This window comes from Lates calcarifer, unplaced genomic scaffold (assembly GCF_001640805.2).
Source record: "Lates calcarifer isolate ASB-BC8 unplaced genomic scaffold, TLL_Latcal_v3 _unitig_1631_quiver_445, whole genome shotgun sequence".
Classification (NCBI taxonomy): Eukaryota; Metazoa; Chordata; class Actinopteri; family Centropomidae; genus Lates; species Lates calcarifer.
In genome coordinates this window covers 329,999-349,534 of record NW_026115660.1, presented here as the reverse complement: position 1 = coordinate 349,534, position 19,536 = coordinate 329,999, and the positions used below count along the sequence as shown (strand labels likewise).

The following is a 19,536-nucleotide window of genomic DNA, read 5'->3' as shown; positions in this document are numbered from 1 at the left end:
CTTCTGACAAACATTAATGAGTCAGTAAAACACACAGCAACAGCTGCCTGACCTTAAAACTGCTGGAGCAGCCTGGTCTCTGGAAACTGTGAATGAATAACACACCAAATCATTTCAACGTTTTTAAACTACTGACCCTTGCCCTCTCCAAATAAAAGAGTAGAAAAGACATGCAAAATGAAATGTATGAAATCCTGCAGCTTCAGTGTAAAACCATCCACAGCTTCATACTCAGGGATCTGACCAGACTGGCGGAGGTAACTGCTAATTCTGGCAGGTTCCCCTCTCAGGATTATGACCATTTTCTACTCATTGCTTTGGTGATTTGTGCAGTTTTAGGCACAGAACAGTCTTTAATGGTTGTAAAAAACGACCATAAAACCATATTTATGTGCAGTATCAGATTATATTGTGGGCATGTTTCCAGGATCACAGGATCATTACCAGGGCTGAAGCCAGGGCAAAAGTTTAACTGAGGTCCAGAAGCACAAGTTTAACAGGTTTATTTTACAGCTGTACATTTGTATTATTATTATTTATTTATTTATTTATTTTTTTTCAAATTAAGTCTTTTCACCAGGAAAATTTTAGTTTCTGACATTTCATTTCCTGCTTTGTACAAACAGCAAATCAGCTTTTAGGACAAATTGAAAATATTATTGGAAAACAAAGTTTATCTTAACAATTCTCTAAAATAAATAAGTAAATAAAATAAGCAACTACAACATAATCTGACTGCCTGTGATTATTCATCTACATTTATGTTAAACAATAATGACATTTACCACAGACACTGAAAGCAACTTTAACACAGTTAGCTAGCTAGCTGCAGAGCGGGACAGCAAAATCTCCTACTGAGCAGCACTGCTAGCAGGCCTAGCTAACTAGCTAGCTAACATTAGATTGCGTTAGTTAGCGCTAGCTAATTAGCTAGCTAGCTAGGTTGATAACGTTTAGCTGATGCAAAATGTCATTCGGAGACGCTGCTGTGCCACAGGTTGTGAACGGACCGGTTCAACACACATGTGAACACGGTAAATATGTGATGTTAATATGTAAATAGTCATTGTAAGCATATTAGCATGCTGACGTTAGCATTTAGCTCTAGCCAATCAAGTTTATCGAACAACAAGCTCATAAAGGCACTGAGACAGGATGTAAAATAACAGTGCAGTGCAGGATGTGAATAAATGGACCTATGCTTATTTGAATTTAGCTGTAAATAGATTGTCCAGCTCTGGTTTAGACACGCTGGGAGCAGACCTCCACTTCTCTGAGAGTTTGTTCCAGATATGTGGAGCATTAACACTGAATGTCGCTTCTCCATGTTTAGTTTTGACTCTGGGGACAGTAAACAGGTCAGAGTGAGATGATCTCAGAGGATGCTTCATTAAACAGCAGCAGCTCCTGATCACCATGAGGCAGACAGTAGAAACACAGTAAAGTAAAACAGGTAGTAAATGAATGTGTGCTTGTATCTGATTGGCCATTGCACTGCTGTATGTGTGTCTGCTGCATTAACTGTCCTTGCATCCTTTTATTGTTAATATTTTCCCGTGTATCGCACAGACGTCGATACATTATTTTAAAGGTAAAAACTAGGAGACATCTCTCCCCCTATAGCACATACAGATACAGTATAAACCTATGAGGGCAGCTGAGGATAAATGCATTATAAATCAATACACGCTCATTCATAATTTAAAGGCCTGTGGAACCAGGTGAAAGAAAATTGCCTGGGACTGACATGAACAGCGACTGCTAACTCCTCTGAGCCATTTCTCAGTCTGCGTTTCTGAAACTCTGTAGATTTGATTATATGGTTTAGGCTGCTGGAGTGCTGGTCGACAGGACTGTCATTATATTGATTTCCTGCCTCAGCAGCTACAGAGTATTTTAAGTAAAAGGCAATTATAGTTCATGTGCTGTAGTGTGATTTCTCTGAATGACAGTTTCTTTCTCCCCACATCCCTCCTTTCTCTCACACATCGTCACATGTACGCTCACAGAGCACTTTATTAGGAACGCCTGTGCACCTGCTGATTCATCAGACATCAGAACTTCTGAACTTAAACGGACTCAGAAAGATGCAGAGAATAAAAAGCATCTGGTGAGCTGCAGTCATGCGGATCAGGATGGAGCTGACAGAGAAGCCACGGTGACTCAGATCACCACTCTGAACTAGCACATGAAAACCACTGACCTGCTCCGACTCAGAGTTAATTATCTCTGGTGGCTGCAGGGGGCGCTGCTGGTCAGCACAGTTACATTTTGTAGCTTTAAACCTGTAAGGAGACAAAATGTTACTGGATTTTGGACAGAGCCGGGCTGTAGACCTACACTGAACACACATGCATGAGAGTGGGATCAACTCCAGATAAATTAAACCAAGGGGAAATGTGGAACTGTTCCTTTAAGATTTCTATTCATTCAGAAAAAGCTCCAAACAATCGACAGAGAGAATGCACAGTTTCTCATCTGATCTAGGTTTGTGTTTCTTCTTGTTTTATCTCTGGACAGTTGCTGTGTGCTTGCTGAGGTGAGGTCGTCTGTAGCGCCCCTGGTGTTGGCTCAGCGCGACTGCAACAACATCCATCACATCTCCCTCTCCGACCTGCATCCGCGCGCCACTGTAGCCAGGCTTCCCCAGCTGCTCCGCTGCGCCTTAATGAGTCTGCGCAATGGGCGCTCGTCAAGTGTAAAGAGACCAATAGCGCGTCTTCACTGGCGAACCGGGAGAGAGTGAGACAACACACACACACAGAGCGGAGGAGACAGGCAGAGCAGACGGGATGAGGCAGGAGCGCACGGACCGTTTCCTCCGGTAAACAAGCGGAGCAGGAGAGGGGACATCGCCGGCGGAAAGTGGAGCGGAGGGGGGGATTTCGGGGACACAGCCATGGCGACGGGAGGAGGAGGAGTGAGGCGGAGGAGGAAAGCGGGGCTCCCGGGATTCTGCTGGAAAACCTGCTACTTTCCCATTTTGTTCTGGGTCGTTTCCGTGTGCGGGGAGGAGAAGACGTTCATTGTGGAGGTAGGCGGTGAGAGTCCCGCTCTGAGCACACACACACACACACACACACACACACACACACCCAAACACCCAGACACGGTTATTTAGAGAAAAGTGTGGATGTCAGGGTTGTTTTACACCTGTCCCCTGGATGCTGGCTGCCTCGCTCCATCACTTCACCTGAGATCCGTCTTAACGCACGCGGGCTGGAGTCGTGCGCTCCTCGGGATGTTTTCCTGCGCGTTTCCATGTTTTCACCCTCCGCCCCTCTCTCTCTGTGTCAGCCTGCTTTCCTGTGCCGTGGAAACTGATAGCCATCGCTCCTGTGCGGAGGGACAGGGGAGTAAAAGATTCAGTGGAATGAATAAATTAGAGCGGATGAGTGCGGGAGCAGCGCGGTGTCTGCCTGAGCGAGGATCCGCGCTCTGCTCTTTTGTTTCCAGGCGCACTGAAGCTCTCCAGCTGCGGTCCAATGAATTTAGTCATTAAACAAAGGTGGCTTAATTGCTCGTCAGGTTTTCTTGTTTCTGTTTGTGGTCCTTCGCTGTGAGGGCTCTTCAGTCCTCCGCTCCAGTTTGGGGGAGGGACTCGGTCCAAGATGGTGGGGTGCCGGGAACTGTGTCAAACAGAAGCGGCCTCAGCACACGTTGTATGGCTGCTAATTACACTCATTCATGAGCGAGTTATTAACGCCACGTCTGACAATGGACAGAGAGGGTTAAGGCGCACGCGGCTGGAGGAGACTGTGTAATGAGCTCTCAGCCCGTGTTGTCAGTAAACACCCATCAGCATGCAAAGAGCATTAAAGTGAACCTGAACCTGAGTGCGCTGCTTTCATGTGTGCTGAACAAAGCATCTCCAGACCCCCCCCCACTGAGTCCAAATATAGCCTCCTTCCATAATTTATGGAAATAGCAGGAGTTGGAGGAGAGAAGAAAAGAGGAGAGATGGGAAGAGGTGAAGACAGAGGAATTCTAAATGTAAAAGATAATTCTGCAGAGCTGACAGCTGTCGTCGTCCTGCTGCTGTCACACAAAGGCAGATGTTGAGAGAAAGTTCTTTGTTGATGTGGAGCTGTGTCTGTCTGGTTGTTCAGTGATGCTCACAGTGCTGTGTTTTAGCTTCAGGAGGTGGAAGCAGAGACTAGATAAGTAGCAGACATGTGAGGCATTGTTTGCTGAATGTGCACCTTCCTCAGAGATGTGTCGTGTGTTATGAATCCTCGCAGTCGTCTTTCGGCTCGGGGAGACGTGATCAGTGGCGTTGGTGTTTAGTGATGTTTGTGTTGCTTGTGACACTTTCATTCAGACAAAGGAAGCGCCTGTGGCTGTGCCGAGCGCGGCTGCTAACAGCCGGGGTCTGTCATGGTGCTGCACAAAGGATGAGATGTTTTCCCTGTGAAATCATAATCCTCCCTGTGCGATTGTTGTTACATGTCATGCTAATGTGGCCTCGCACCAGTGTACTGTACAGTCAAGCAAAATGTAACAGGAGATATATATGCTGCTTTACTCAGTGTTTGAGCTTTAGATGATTCCAGTGGCATGAAAAACATGAAGCGACTGGGAAAATGTCCGAGGATGGCACAGAGGTATTCACAGTTGCTAGTTATTTTCATTATTGATTAGTCTGTTGATTATTGAAATTAATAGTTTAGTCTGAAACATCACAAACTGTGAAAAATGCCCCAAAAGCCTCCCACATGGTGACGTCTTTGTCCAGTCAACAGCTCAAAAACCCAGAGATGGTGCGTTTACTGTCTCACAGCACAAAGACAGTCAGGGAAAATCTAGAAGTTTAGAAAACAAACTGGGGAATATTTGCTGTATTTACTTGAAGAACTCCAGAGATTATCCAAATATTTGCTGAATAAATTTCAGTCAGTTGACTAATCAGTGAATCGGCTTTGTTTTCATGCTAGCGATCATTTTCTAAGAGAAAACAATATTTAGATTGGTGGGTTTTTAACGCTGAAACAAACCTCTCCATCTCCCTCTGTGTATAAACAGACATGTAGGAAGAAGAGCTTATTAGATTTAATGTTTTCACTCAGAATTTATTTCTAAGCCAGGACCAGTGTGTTGGATTAGTGTGATTTGACATATTTATCTAGATTAATTCTGGGTGCAGAATCTTTTCATGCTAAAATTGCATAAAAATAGTTCCTTGAAGCAAATAGTAACCTCAGACACGAAGCTGCTGAAATGTATTTATTTCTCACGAGCGTGTCCAAATGATGTCATGTGATGTTTTTAATAAAGCCTCTCCTGTGCAGTCACATGCAGCCAATCAAAACACTCTCAGCCTCAGATTTTTCACAGCATCAAGGTTTCTTTGTGTGCGCGGCGTAGACACATGAACCATGGGAGGTGGTGTTTATGAGATGATGCACACTCTGAACAAAAGGTTCAGTCCAACAAAGATGTGATGGTGCTGGAAACACATCTTAAAATGTTGAATTGGAGTGAGATCGTCACTGACACTAATTATTAAATGTGTCTCTTGTTATTTGTAGGTTTACTTGTTGTTTATGTTCCCGTGAAGTTAATTGTGTTTGTGTGGGTTTCTCTCCATCCTGTGTTTGATGGTTGACATCCTGTGTGTGTGTTTCACTCTTTGCTGAAATGATTACATGCACACATGCTGAGATCTTTTCATGACAGCTCTGTGCTGGAGGTTGGATGTGGGGTTGTAACTTTGCTTGCAGAGGTTAATGTCTGCGCGGGCCTTGATGTTTTTCTGTGAAGCTGCATGAAAACATGTTTTGATCATGTCTCAGCTCTTATTTATTTATTTATTTATTTATGTGCTTTGCTTGGTGTGTCAAACTTTACTCAGCTTTGATGCTGGGATGTAATGAGGTGTAAATGTTTCTGGGAGGAAACTTGTGTCCTGGTGAAGATGCAGAGTTTCACATACTGACCATTTCAAACACAGCACAGCGTCTGCAGCCGTGTTGATCATGCACCAAACACAGAGAACAGCCGAGGCCTGTGGGAGTGTTATAAACTACAAAAATCAAACCGATTTTTTTTGTGCTAATGGCGTTAGACGAAAAGTCAGCCCGGTTATAACGATTCATCCTGAAGGGAACATGAATGATCCATTGAATAGTTTTCACTAAAAGTCACGAGGACACACTGGGAACCATGAGTGTCTGTACATGGTGAATGTAGAGGTGTTTCAGTCTGGACAGACCACTTCTGCTGCTGCCAGACATCAACTGTAAAAACTAAAACCTGAAGTGTATTTTAAATACTTGTTAAAAACAACCTGACTCTCCTCCAGGTGTAGAAACAACTGAGTGAGGGATGAACACTTTTTTCCAAGGGGACAGGTGCATGCAGGTGATCTAAAAACAACAGGAAGCCAGTTATTGTAGTTTGACTGCTGATCAACACGAGCAGCAGCTGCTCAGTGGCTGATTTAAATCCCCTTCATGGAGCAGGTCGATGCCTGTTTTCTCACTGAAATGGAAGCACGCTCTGCACAGTGTCAGTCGTCCATCAGCACCACACTGAACCACGAAATTTCACACGTCTGACCACCCACCTCACCTTCAGGTTGTTGCGGTAACACAGACACACACAGCTTTGCCTTCTGAGCCTATAATCGCAGAGGGAAGATAGAGCTCAGGAGTGAAGCTGGCGCAGTGAAAACACAGATGGTTGGTTCGTAGACAGGCAGAGAGAGAGAGAGAGAGAGAGTGAAGGGAGAAGGAGGCGTTCGGTTCTTTGTCTGACTCACTGGTTCATGCTCCTTTGTCTGTTTGCCTGTTTACACAATAGGTCAGATTTTCTGTGCTACTACTGTTTGTGTGACTTGGAGAGAATATTTTTGGAGAGCAGGTATAGACAACTGTTGTGTGGGCTGTAGCTGTTGCTGTGTTGTTGAGTAGCCTTTTTGTGCTGACTGTCAAACAATAGCTGAACCTAATGTTAGCGATGGTCCTAATGCTGCTCAGTGATTGATTGATTAGTTGATAAGCAAAGGATGATGGTGTTTATGAGTCCCAAACAGAGACTGAGGATTTTACATTTCTGTTAATGAAGGTAATGAAAGTGATTAATAAGATGCATCTGATGTTGTGTTTTGTTCCAAGCAGCAGCGTGTGGCTAATTATTGTGACTTTTTCAAGCTTAGGGGCGAGTTTGATAGATTCTGTTTTTCTGCTGGAAAACATGCAGCTCATTTGTGGCTGTAAAACCTAAAACAATGAGCTGAAAGAGGCAGAAGAGAGAGTGAGCCCTGATCTAAGAATATTGATTAAGGTTTGACAGAGGAAATAACACACTTGTTGTCTCACAAACAAAGAGTTGAACTCAGTTCAGAACTCAATGAAACACACTGGCCTCCGTTCAGTTCAGTTCTGTTTGAAGAAATGCAGCAAATAAAACAGAACAATTTGTTTGGCATTTACTGTGATCCAGGGCCACAGAGTGAAAGGAGCCATTTTTTAATGTCAGCATGGCTTTAAAGGAGAGTGACTGAAGTGCTATTGAAGACACACTCCTCTGGGTATTATGTCTGTATCTGATACAATAGAAAACTGAGATACAGGAGAGAAGCTGGATTTGGTGGGATTTGATATCAGGCCTCATCTACTGAGTTTTCACACTTTCATAGTGATATAAACCTCAAAACGGCTGCATGTACATGGCAGAATGATGATGGTGGTGATGATGATTATGATTGTAATGCTGAGTTTGACAATAACAACAACAGTGATGGTGATGCATGACAGGTTTGATAAGAGTAAAAAATCCTGTAGGTGATGAATATGAATGAGGTGAAGATGATGACAGTGATGATAACTGATCACCAGCCGTGGATTTACTGCGATGCTGATGAAGCTGACGACAGAACAGGCGGTGAAGCTGATGGTTTTGTGAGATGAAAGTGTGTTTCCAAACCTCTCTGGGCTTTTTTCTGTCTGTTTTTCTCCTCCCTCCCAAGAGGAGAGGAGCTTAGGGGGAAAGGCTGCTCCCTGGGGTGTTGTAAACACTACATTACACCTGAGAAATGGGCTAAATGAAGCTGCAATGCTGCACTTACCAGAGCTGTGTGTGTGTACATTGTGTAGGCGGGTGTGAATTCACGGCTGTTACTAGTAGTCTTAAGCTTCGTCCTGATTTGCCATCCTTGGAGCGAAGCGTGCGCATATGGAGCCTGTGCTTCGTATTCACGTCTATTTTTGCGACCACCACCCGCCGTGTGTCCAGAACATTTTGGCTTTTTGATGAGCTCCCTCTTTGTTTTACAGTCCCTCCTCTGTCTCTCCCTCTTTATTCATCCGTCTCTCTCTGTCTCTAGATTTTTTCACTTCCCTCCTCTCCAGCCATTGTCTTTCTCGTCCACCCACACACACTTTACTGCACACTCAGAGCCGGCTGCAGCTGTAAATAAGAGGAGTTGTCACTGTGCATTTGATGAGGGTATTGTACTGTTTGTATACAGCGAGCTGATGACAAACTGCAAGTGCTGAGGCAGGATGTGGTGGATGGTTAGCTCGCTCGACCTCAACAACCCACCTTTTAAATAATTTACATGCTTTTCAAAAACACCATGATATAAATTCATAATACGCATCACTGCCTGATGTGTCCCACTACTCCAGCCACTGAATCATCCATGCACAGTGGAAGTCTAATGGAGACAGAAACTTTACAGCAGGCAGGTCCTCTGTGTGTGCTTCACAGGACGTCAGGCACTGAGGGTGGACTCTACATACTGATGTGCATAAAATGAGGAGTAAAAAAGAAAGACAAAAAGAGGAGGATTGAATATAAGCAGGCAGAGAAAATGAAGTGAGGAAGAGAAAAAAGTTTTGACTTGACTTGATTCCTTTAACTTTTAAAATTGATGTATTTATTCATTTACTTTAAGGGGCTGTTCGTCCCAGATCCAGCACCTTAAAAAAAGTGCAGCTGTCTTATTGTTTTATCTATTTTATGGCTTTAAAGCCACATTGTGTAACTTTTGCTGAGCACTGATGCCCCCTGCAGCCATAAGTGGTCATCACATACAAGTCGCTGGCACTTGAAATCCAGTTTGGTGCGAGCGCTTTATCTACAGAAAACACTGTACACGCTGTATATTACCCATGATCCCCTTCTTCTTCTGGAGCAGGAAGTGCTATGGCTGTAACAAACACACCAAACTCTGTTTCTAATTCTTTCCGTCACTGACTTCTAAGTCTTTTTAACTGATCTGCAGTTTAGCTTTACTCTGACTATCACTCAGAATAATCATTTTGCTTTAAAAAGCTGGAATATGAATGTAGACCCTGAGGCAACTTACAAGCATCTTTGTATGTTGAAGTTATTTCTGATGAACATCAAGTAGCTTCAGGATGTTTTTTTGATCTTTCCTGTAGTTGTTTTGCTGCTGATTGAGTCTCGACAGTTTACTGCTATAAAACTGATTTAGTTTGTGATGGAAATTAAATAGTGAAGGGGACCAAAATAACACAGCTGTTGCTACAAGTTACAACCCAGAATCTTTGAGCTCTGCACTACAGCTACAGAATGAGACACATTAGAACTGGAGACTGGTTTTCTTCATGGATTCTTTCATTAGAAAAATTCTGACACAAGCATTTTTCTTAAAGGATTATTTTAATAATTAATTGATTACCAAAATAGCTCCTGATTAAACTAATCATTTGTTAAAAGCTCATGTCGTGACATAATCACAAACGGCACAAAAACAGCCAGACCTTCATGGAAAGACATTGTCCAGGACATACAACAGTTCAGGGACCCTGCAGATCAAATGTACACTGTGCCAGAAACCACTACACAGTGCTGTGGATTTGTGCAGCCTGTGTAGCAGTAGGTTGCAGGTTTAGATGAGAGTCCAGCAGAGCAGCGGAGCTTCATAACATGAGACACTGAGCAGGATGGAAATGCAAGTGCAGCTCTGATTAAAAATGAATATCGGGCAGGGCTGTGTCTATTATGAGGAAAAGCATCTTGCTTCTTCTCTAAGCTCCCTGGGAGCAGCGCAGAAGGACTCGGAGCGTGGATTACGTTTGATCGCTGTGGTAGCACAGGAAGAGGAAACAATTTCACATCGAGATGTAAATTTAATTACACTATGTGCCTGCAGCTAGTACAGATCATCCTGGTGTAGCACCATAATGTTCATCACTGATCATACAGTAATTGAATTGTTTGCCAGGTTTTTTTTAAACCCACACTGGATATTTTTCCTCTTCCACATTGAATTAAAAATGGCAGCGAAGTGTTCAGCGTGTTGAAAGAAGGTTCTGGGTCCAGCTGTTGTCTCCACGTCCAGGTTGTCCCTGCCTGTTGCATGCTGGGATAGGCTCTGTCTGCTGTGACGCTGAACAGGGAGTAGGAAAGGAATGGATGGAATCAGACACAGATTTTCACATAAAACTTCTGTATCTTTGAAATATAGATGACACACCAATCAGGCACAAGACAACACTGACCCATTATCAAGTAAATGGATTGAACTTCTAATAGATATGGAGCAGCATTGTCATTCATTAGGAGTGGACTTTGTCCTTTATTCCCTCTCTTTTAGGGAGGAACCTGGCTCTTTAGTTGCTGAATGTTCCACCTGTTTTTCAGTGTTGTGCTACAACCCTAAACCTGTGGGCTCTTTGTGTCCTGACTGAGACAACAGCAGTCTTAAGGTTTCCACGGACTAAAACAGAAACACTGCCATCCATCTTTCAGGCCTCCTCTTCTCCTGTGCTCCATCCATCCGTCAAATCTCCATTCATCTGTTGTTAAATCTGTTCATCCATCTGTCCATCACTCCGCACCGAGCGTATACTTCACAGCCGCCGCTGCAATCGAGCCTTTGTTACATCCTGAAAAGTTTTACCTTGAAATGCTGCTGTAATGATCCGGCAGCGCCCGCGGTGCCACGCTGTCCTTGTTCTGATGCTTCTGCACGTGTTTCACGGAGGTCACCTGTCAATCTCTCAGTCAGTCGTACTGTGATGTCTCAGAGTGTTTAGTCTTAAATCATTTATATTAATAATCATTATTTTCATGGCAGTCAGCAGCTTCAGTTCTGATTTTCTAACATTTTTCCAGAATGAATCATCTCTGAAAATCACTTTCTAACAGTAAATGTACTGACTCTGCTCTGATGCAAAGACCTGGCATCCTCTGCTCAGTGTTTCAGTCAACACACTGAGTGTGTGTTGATCACGATTCGCTCTGAGTGTGAAGGCAGCGCGGCAGAAGGCTGCAGGTGTGGAGGAGGAGTTTCATGTTTGGATGGTGAAGAGGTTTTATTTGAACCGGATCAAATGACCTGACAGACGTTTGGAGCGCTGCACAATCAGATGCACACCTGAGGGCGGCTTTGAATTATTGAGGATGTACTGAAGGTAAAGCTTTAGCTGCAGCGGCCTCAGCCCTGACGTAGTTATCTCTTTGAGGAGGTGCAGACCAGCTCCAGCAGCAACAGGCGTAGGCTCCGCCGCTGTGGTGTAACCTCTTATCATACAGCTATAAATCAAGCTTAAGGGTGTAGAGGTCAAGATGGTGGATGAGCTTCTACTGCGTCAGAGTTCGCCTCCGGTTCCAGACCTGCAATTAATAATCACCTTTTTATTAAATGCATCACAGTCTCTCCTTTACCTTGACTGAGAGCAAGGATTTTAAATGAGACTGAAAAAAATCACTGAATGTAATCCTCGGGATTCTACAGAACTGCAAACTGCATATTATCAGAAATGACATTAACAGTGACTCAGTAAACTGTGCTGGAAATGAAATGATTCAGACTCTGAATGTCAAATATTTATGTTCTGCAGCCAGTTTAAACACAAATCAGCAACATTAGTTTCAGCTGATATCGTCTGATAAAACAGTCTCTGCTCTCATTTCTTTTTCTTTTGTGCTCCCTCAACCCTGCAGTTACATGAAAACGGGTTATGTTTTAGGTGTGTGTGTGTGTGCGTGTGTGTGTGTGTGTATGTGAGTGAGTGAGTGGCCTTATATCATCTATATCCTGGCACTCATTGATCGCTGTGTCTTCCAGCATGTGGCTGTGGACCTGTGGGGTGTGTTTGTTTCAGTCTCTCTCTCTCTCTCTCTCTCTCTCTCCTCCCTGTGTGTGTGTGTGTGTGTGTGTGTGTGTGTTTGTGTGTGTGTGTGTGTGTGTGTGTGTGTGTGTGTGTGTGTGTGGAGTGTTACATGACACCACAGACATGAGGTCATAGCTATGAGCCCATCAGTCCCACCTGGGCGTTCTTCAAAATGGTTTCACATTACATAACCTCAAGCAGAGAGAGACAGAGGGAGAAGGTGTGTGTGTGTGTGTGTGTGTGTGTGTGTGTGTGTGTGTGGGTGGGTGTGTGGTGTATCTGTGTGTGTGTGTGGGTGGATGTTTTGCGACTGTTTCTGTAACTTGGTTTCCAACATTGTGATGCTGCTTGAACTAACCAGGCTGTAACCAGTGATGATGATGATTATTTTCTGATGAATCATTTCATCTGTAAAATGTTTAAATTAGTGAAACATGTCAGTCACAGTTTCCCTGAGCCCAACGTGACGTGACGTGGTTTTTTCCAGTCAGTGGTCTGAGAGCCAAAGACATTCAGTTTCCAAAGATGTAAAGCAGCAGCTCACAGCGTATGGTTAGTGCTTCAACTTTAAACGATCAGAAAAAGTTCTTTGTTCATTTTCTGTTGTGAAAACAAACTTCTCTATCTTGAGCTGAAATTCAAAGAAAATTCTCAACCAACAGACTGTTTGAAACCCCACAGGACAAACTTCCAGACTGCACTGTCATCAAGCTAAAACAGGACTGTTATTTTTGGTTTCTGAAAAGTTTGACATTTTGGAGACGGAGGATCTTCACCCGACAGCGACAATATGCCATTTGGCAGATGCTTTTATCCAGAGTGCCCTGCGGCAACATGACGGCATACATTTGAAGCCTGGATTGTCCCGGTGGGATTTGAACCTTTAACCTCTGCTGTGTTAGTGCTTTATTCTATCTGTTACTACAGTTCATAGACGACGTTCCTCCAGTCCTGTAGCTCTGTCTTTCTCACAAACAGCTCAGTGCTCAGGGATCTGCAGTGTTTGTGTGTCGAGTGATGAGACAATAAGACATTTATCGAGCAGAACGTGACCTCCTCTGGCTCCAGAGATTTCTCTCTGTTTTATATCATGAAAAATCATCGACTGAATTACAGCTGTGTTTGACTTGAATCATCAGATGTGACGTGTTCATGTCGCCTGAACATGCTTTGTGTTGTTTTAAAATGACTGACTTGACATCGCTCTCAGTGGATACAGAGCACTTGGTCGTGGCTGCTGGGAGCAGTGAATTACTTATAAAATGCTGCTGAATAATAATCAGGTGCCTGTATGTTACAGTCAAACAGTTTTTACCAGCTGTGATTGATCCTCCTGTTCCTTCTGCTCACTGATATTTATGGACAGGTGTCTTATTTACCCATGTTTATTGGTGGAAATGATTGTTATGGAGAAATATCTTTGGAGCTGATGCAGTCAGTCAGTTTATGTGAGGCTGCTGTGACGGCTCCTCACGGCTCTGAATAAGTCAAACTGAATATCTTTCCATCTCCTCCACTGGCAGGAAGGGATTCTTCAGTGGTCAGTATGAACAGAGGAATGATTCAGTGATCATGTGAGCATTGTTTTCAGACAGACTTGTAAAATATGAACCAATCCTTTTCTGTTTTTTAGGATGACTCATAGAAATTTGCAAATTAAATCCTCACAACTACTTGAAAGCTGCATCCATGCTTTGGGCCATTTCCCCGTCTTAATCCCGCCTACAATGTTCTGATTGGCTGAGCCGTCTATGACTGCAACACTAGAATAAAGAAGTGCAGAAAAACAATAAATAAATGAAAAATGTGAGATGTGGGGGCAGCGTCTCGGAGGTCTGCAACCAGACAGATCAGACAGAACAAGTGAAAGTTGCTGCGAGGTCACCTTCAGTTTGAAGTGAAAAATGGCAGACTGCTTCTAAAAACATGATGTTGTTATTATCTGCACACATGAGGCATTTAATGTATTTTCATATTCATCAAATCAAATCAAAGCATCTCTGAGCCGAGCTGCAGAGAAGTGGCGGGTAGAGCTCTCCTCTCCCTCCTGCTGCTCTGAGCAAGATGCCAGGAAACTAGAAATCAAGCAGCCGGGCGGGTTTTTACAATCTCTTCAGATACCCCCCCCCCCCGAGCCGCACCACTCATACTCGACTGACAGACGAGAAACAATCACAGTAGGCAGCGTGCGAGCGTGAGAAAGCGTGTGAGAGAAAGCTCCTCTGAACATTCGTGACAAATGTGTCCCTGGTGGTGAGGAGCTGTTGTTGTGTTGCAGTGGAGATGGAGACAGAGAGGGTTGGAGATGGAGGGAGATGAACTGTGTGTGTTTTGAGAAACCCAAACATGTGTTATTAATGCACTAACCTGATATCACTGATGTCACCTGATGCGTTCAGTGTCCCCTCCTCAGAGACAGTAATTAACAACACGTTAATAGAAAACATTAAGTTTCCTTTAAAACTTCCTACAAAAACCACTGGGCTTGACTCTTTGCAAAACTCGATCCTGCTCACATGCTGCCTTCATGAAATGTCAGTAGAATGGGAAAAACAGGAAAAAAACACCAATTATTCTGACTGGAGTGTTCATGCTTTATTCAAAGACGGTTAGCTCTGGTGCTGACCTTGTGGTGACACCAGATAAACAGACTAAATGAGCTGCTTTTGTTGTATGTTGTACTGGATGTTTAGCTCCTATAAAACGAGCTGGACTGACTGTAGTAAAGCCTGTAGCTCAGCATGTGGGAGATCCCGTCGCTGTCAGAAATACGAATGAAAATCAGCCTGAGACGGAGGAGGTGAAGGAGACCTGTCCACACTCTGACTTCATGTTTTACTGAAGCGCATTCACATCTGAACGTGATCCTTCCTCACCGTCTCCTCACCTGTGCAGGAGTTTATGCCAGCTGATGAATGTGATCACGTCAGGAGTCGTCTGCACGTCGTCTTTTCCTGCTGCGTCTCGCCCGACTAATCAGGTTGAAGAGAGCGAGTGCAGAAATGATGGGAATGAATTTCATTACCAAACATCTCCAAATCTGCCTCTTCACTCCCCGTCCTCAGCCGACGAGGGAACCCTCCCTGACAAATCGGTGCTGACTCCTTTTCATTTTCCACACAAATATAAAACCACATCAGCAGACGTTAGCTCTCTGGGCGCCGCAGCCAGCACTGATTTCATTCATTAATCACTCGCTGTTCAACGCTGCAGTCGCTGTTGACTTTTGATTTCTTCTGTGGGATTTTATTATTGTACGTGATGTTTGCAGGAACAGGACAAAGTGAAGCTGCCGCCGAGGTGAGCACACAGAGTCCAGAGTGATTCACTTCACTTTCTGTAAATCCTCTGAGGTCCTGATCAAATAGGCCTTTTTATCCTGTTCAGGCAGAGCGCTGCCGACTGGAAACCTGGAGTTGTTTGGCAGTGGTGGAATGTGAGGTACGGCCGTTTCATGCTGAGTTATACTTCCACTCCACTACAGTTATTTGTAACTTTAGTTACTTTGCAGGTTTACAAACAAAACATAAGATGATCTTTAGAAATATGATAAATATAAACTACCCAACAACACATGAAGTAGTTCAAATGAACCTTTACGTTTGATATTGTGAGAGTATTTTCTTTTTAATCAGTGTAAATGATGAGAATATTTCCAGTATTAATTGAGTTCTACTTCACCTGTGTTTGTGCACATTTGGTGCAGTGGACAAAGAAATGTCAGATTCCCATCATGTTTTCCATTATGAGTTGTTCTGCAGTGGTTTGATGGAGAATCAGCTCCTGATATTCATGTAACAGTGGTGGATGGAAACATTTTTATTTTGCTTTTTCTTCTGCAGATTTCTTGGATCTTTAGTTAAAATTGACGCTCCATATCTTCACTTGATCTGACTCTTAGTCCACTTTTTCTGTGATCAGTTATGTTCTGACCTGAACAGTTTTACAGAGAGAAGGATGGGGGCGTTGTCAGAAATGGAGGATGCAGGAAAACTCAAAGTTACTCATCAGGAGACGTCTTGCTTCCCTCCAGGTGCTACTTCTTCTTTTCTCCTCTGTCAGATGCTGACGTATCGTGCAGCATGGTGAAAGTTGAGACATATTCAATTTGTGGCACCCAGGGGATTTTATTATGTTGACTGTGTCTGTAATGTAAGGAACACAGTTTGGTATCAGACACAAAGAAACGGCTGAAAATAAGTGAAAATGAAAGGCAGACACTCTGAGAAGTGTGTAGTGTTTGGTGGCAGTGATGTGAAAACAAGGAGTGGTGCTTTTAAAAAGACTTTTTCCTGCTCTTCGATTCTTCTTTATGTCATTCTCGTTCATTTTGTTTTCTGCTGACTCTTAATTCATCATTTCATTCATGTCATATGCTAAATTGAGCATCTTTGGGTTTTGGATTGTTGGGGGGTCTGGGAACTAAAGAGGATTACTGTTTTCAGACAATTCACTGACTTATCAAGGAAAATAATGATGAGTTGCTAATGAAAATAATGACAACTCTTTGTGATTGGTCGGTTTTACAGCCGTGTCTTCTCTTGCTGCAGTGTTTTATTAATGTTGACTCAATGCAGCCTACACCTTGAGCTAGTTCACAAACTAATATTCGAGGAAATATTCAGTATGCTAAACAGCCCATTTATCAGACCATGCACACGTTTTGGACAGGGGAAGTGCCTGGCGGGTTGCACTCGTTGCACTCAAGCTGAGAGACGGTAAATAGTTTAGCAGGGGGGATAAGGTCTATTTTTATCACAGCAGACAGACGGAGGAGACACGCTGGCAAGCTGACGCACAGGTTGCGGCATCAGAGAGACAGACAGACAGACAGAGGAACAGCCGATCAGGTGGACAGACAGGCAGGTGGACGTAGATGCAAACAGACAGCTGCACAGAAAAGCTCAGAGAGAGGAAACAAAGCTCTGTGCTGGAAGGTTCCCTCTGCTTCAGGAGAAAATATCAGAGCCTGCAGCTCATCTTCATCTTCATCTGTTTTCATTCTCATAGTTAAACAGCTTAATATTTTTGAAATATTATTACATTTTGTGGGTTTGGTGCTTTGGTGTCGTTGGGTGAAAGGTGACTGTAAACAAACTCCATTAAAGTCCATTAAAATGTTACTTGAGTAAAAGTATTTTTAGTTGGAGCAGATAAAGGCTGAGCTGGATCATTATCACTGATGCATGAACATGAAGTAGCATTTTACTGTGTTAGTCGATCACAGTGGAGCTCAGGCTGTCAGACAGTAACAGTCAAGGTGATGTAGTGGAGTAAAAATCATCACATTAAGGCTGAGGTCATGTAATGAGTTTATCATGCAGCTCCTCATGATGAACTGGTCTGTGTGGCAGGTTCACTCTGCATGTGGCTCTAATGGATTTATTTCTACATACACTGAGAGAAATGTTGGTATAGTTACTGAGCTGTGTGTAGAAGACGTGAGCTGAAAAGGCGTCTTATTGAAAACCTTCAGAAAAGATGAATTCAGCTTCGGTTTGATGCAACGAGAACCAAAAGGAGATAAGAACTTAAAGGTTTTATGTTGTTTCCAGTAGCAACAGAGAGAAACGAGACGTCTTCAGAGCTGCAGTCAGAGTGTTGTGGTTTATGGAGCAGAGTTTGGACTGGGGGTGGCAATTTTGTTTGTTATGATGTTTGATGTAATTTATGTAACTGAATACATGAGCAGTCTAAAAACAGAGAGAGAGGGAGTGGGCGAGCATGAGAGACAAGTTAAATGGAAATTTGGTCTCATGTTTGGAGGAAGATGATGCAAGTTTAACCACAATAACAACACGCTCTCGTACTTAGGACTTAAATTCCTCTCCACCCCCATCACGACGCCGACAGCGCTTGTTATTCAGCGCTCTGTGAAGATGTTTAGATTCTGATCCATCGTCCATTCGTTCTGCAGCAGGACAACGAGCGAGACTCATCTGAGTGAGTGAGCCACACTCAGGACTTTTCAGGTGGACCTGGGCAAAAGTCAGTGCCCTGTACCCTGAGTACACGTGGACTCAGATCCGTCCCTGATGTGAAAGCCTGACGCGGCGTGGTCGCTCAGCGTGAGGACGTCTGACGGGACAGAGCTTTACCCCAAATGCATTCTGTGACCATTCACCATTTCATTTCAAAGTGAAAAGTGAGTCACCTTATAGTGGAAGGGAAACATTAGGCTGCATCTTTTTACAGGGATGTCATCATCATATCGACCAACAGAGCAGAGGATGAGTAAGATAAAACTGACCTCTGAATAATCACTGACGCTGCTCCAGGCTCAAGGAATTTAAATTTAGTTAAAAGTCTGAAACAAACAAACACACACACAGTTCCCCTGCTTCTCACACCACACTGATACTTCTCTCCTGTGTGAACACAGAAATCCAGAAAACTTCACTGACTGCATCAGTGAAGCTTGAATCATCAGGATTCACTGCACACTCAGGCTTCATGCAAGTAAAATGTGATTTAAAGCATTAAAGCGTCATTAAAATATTTAAATGAAAACACATTTGTTATTGTGTTGCACCCCTCTCTGTTTTTTATTCGCTGTGATATTTATGGGTTTGTCATCTGTGTTCATTTTTGTGTTTTGAGAGGAGATACGCTCTCAGACTCCCCGGAGGTCTCTTCATCTCAGCCTGATTGTTTGTGCTTCTTTTCACGTCTGTTTGCTTTCAGTTTCTTAAACAGAGGAACTGAACACATGCTGTAACCCTGAGCATTTGGCACATGTCTTTAGGTAAATCTAACTAATGCACAGGTGTTACTAATATGTTACATTTACAGACCCTTATTGGCATCTTTTACATATAACAAGAATGTGGATTGATCTGCATTTACATTAACTGCAAGTAACCTAAAACTGGCATCAAATAACTGATCAGGACAAAGAAACGTAGCTGCTTAGCTAAAGTATATCATCAAATACTGCAGTATTACCTCTGTGTTTTACTCCTATAAAAGTGTAAAAATGTTTCCCTTTGATATTTGGACTCTTTTTTTCTCCCTAACAAAAAACCAACAAAGTCCAAAGCAGTGAAAGCAGCAGTGGAAACATCTTGATACTCCAGTTTTCAGGTCATGAGTGGAGCTTTTTAAACTCATAAATAATCTCTGCACTTGAAGTGATGGTTTGAATGATTGGTCATCGACTCTGTCGACGTCCTGAAGATATGATTTGGTGGTTTTGTCCTTCGGGGCAGTAAATCTCATCTGTTCCACTCAAAGTAAAGCGCTCCTTGTGTGGAGGCTGTGAGTGCACAGCAGCCTCAGTAAACCAGGACTGCACTTCCTGTCGTCCTCTCTGGATAATTGTGTTTCTCAGACTTTTTGTTCAGGAGGCAGTTACTGATGCTCTGTGGTTTCTGAAAGTCCCACAACATCTAATGAATCACTGCCCACCGGCTACGAGAAACCATTTTGTCCAAGTCAGATAAGAATA

The 19,536-nt window shown here is 43.3% G+C and overlaps 1 protein-coding gene across 1 annotated transcript in view; it reads left to right on the top strand.

Annotated features, from left to right (window-relative positions):
• The first annotated feature begins 607 nt into the window (after positions 1-607).
• mmp24 (matrix metallopeptidase 24) overlaps positions 608-19,536 on the top strand; it is a 54,703-nt gene continuing 35,774 nt past the window's right edge. The window contains 2 exon segments of the mRNA XM_018686366.2: positions 608-1,034; positions 2,521-3,034. Coding sequence (XP_018541882.1) covers positions 2,900-3,034 — 135 coding nt within the window. The 5' untranslated portion in view covers positions 608-1,034; positions 2,521-2,899.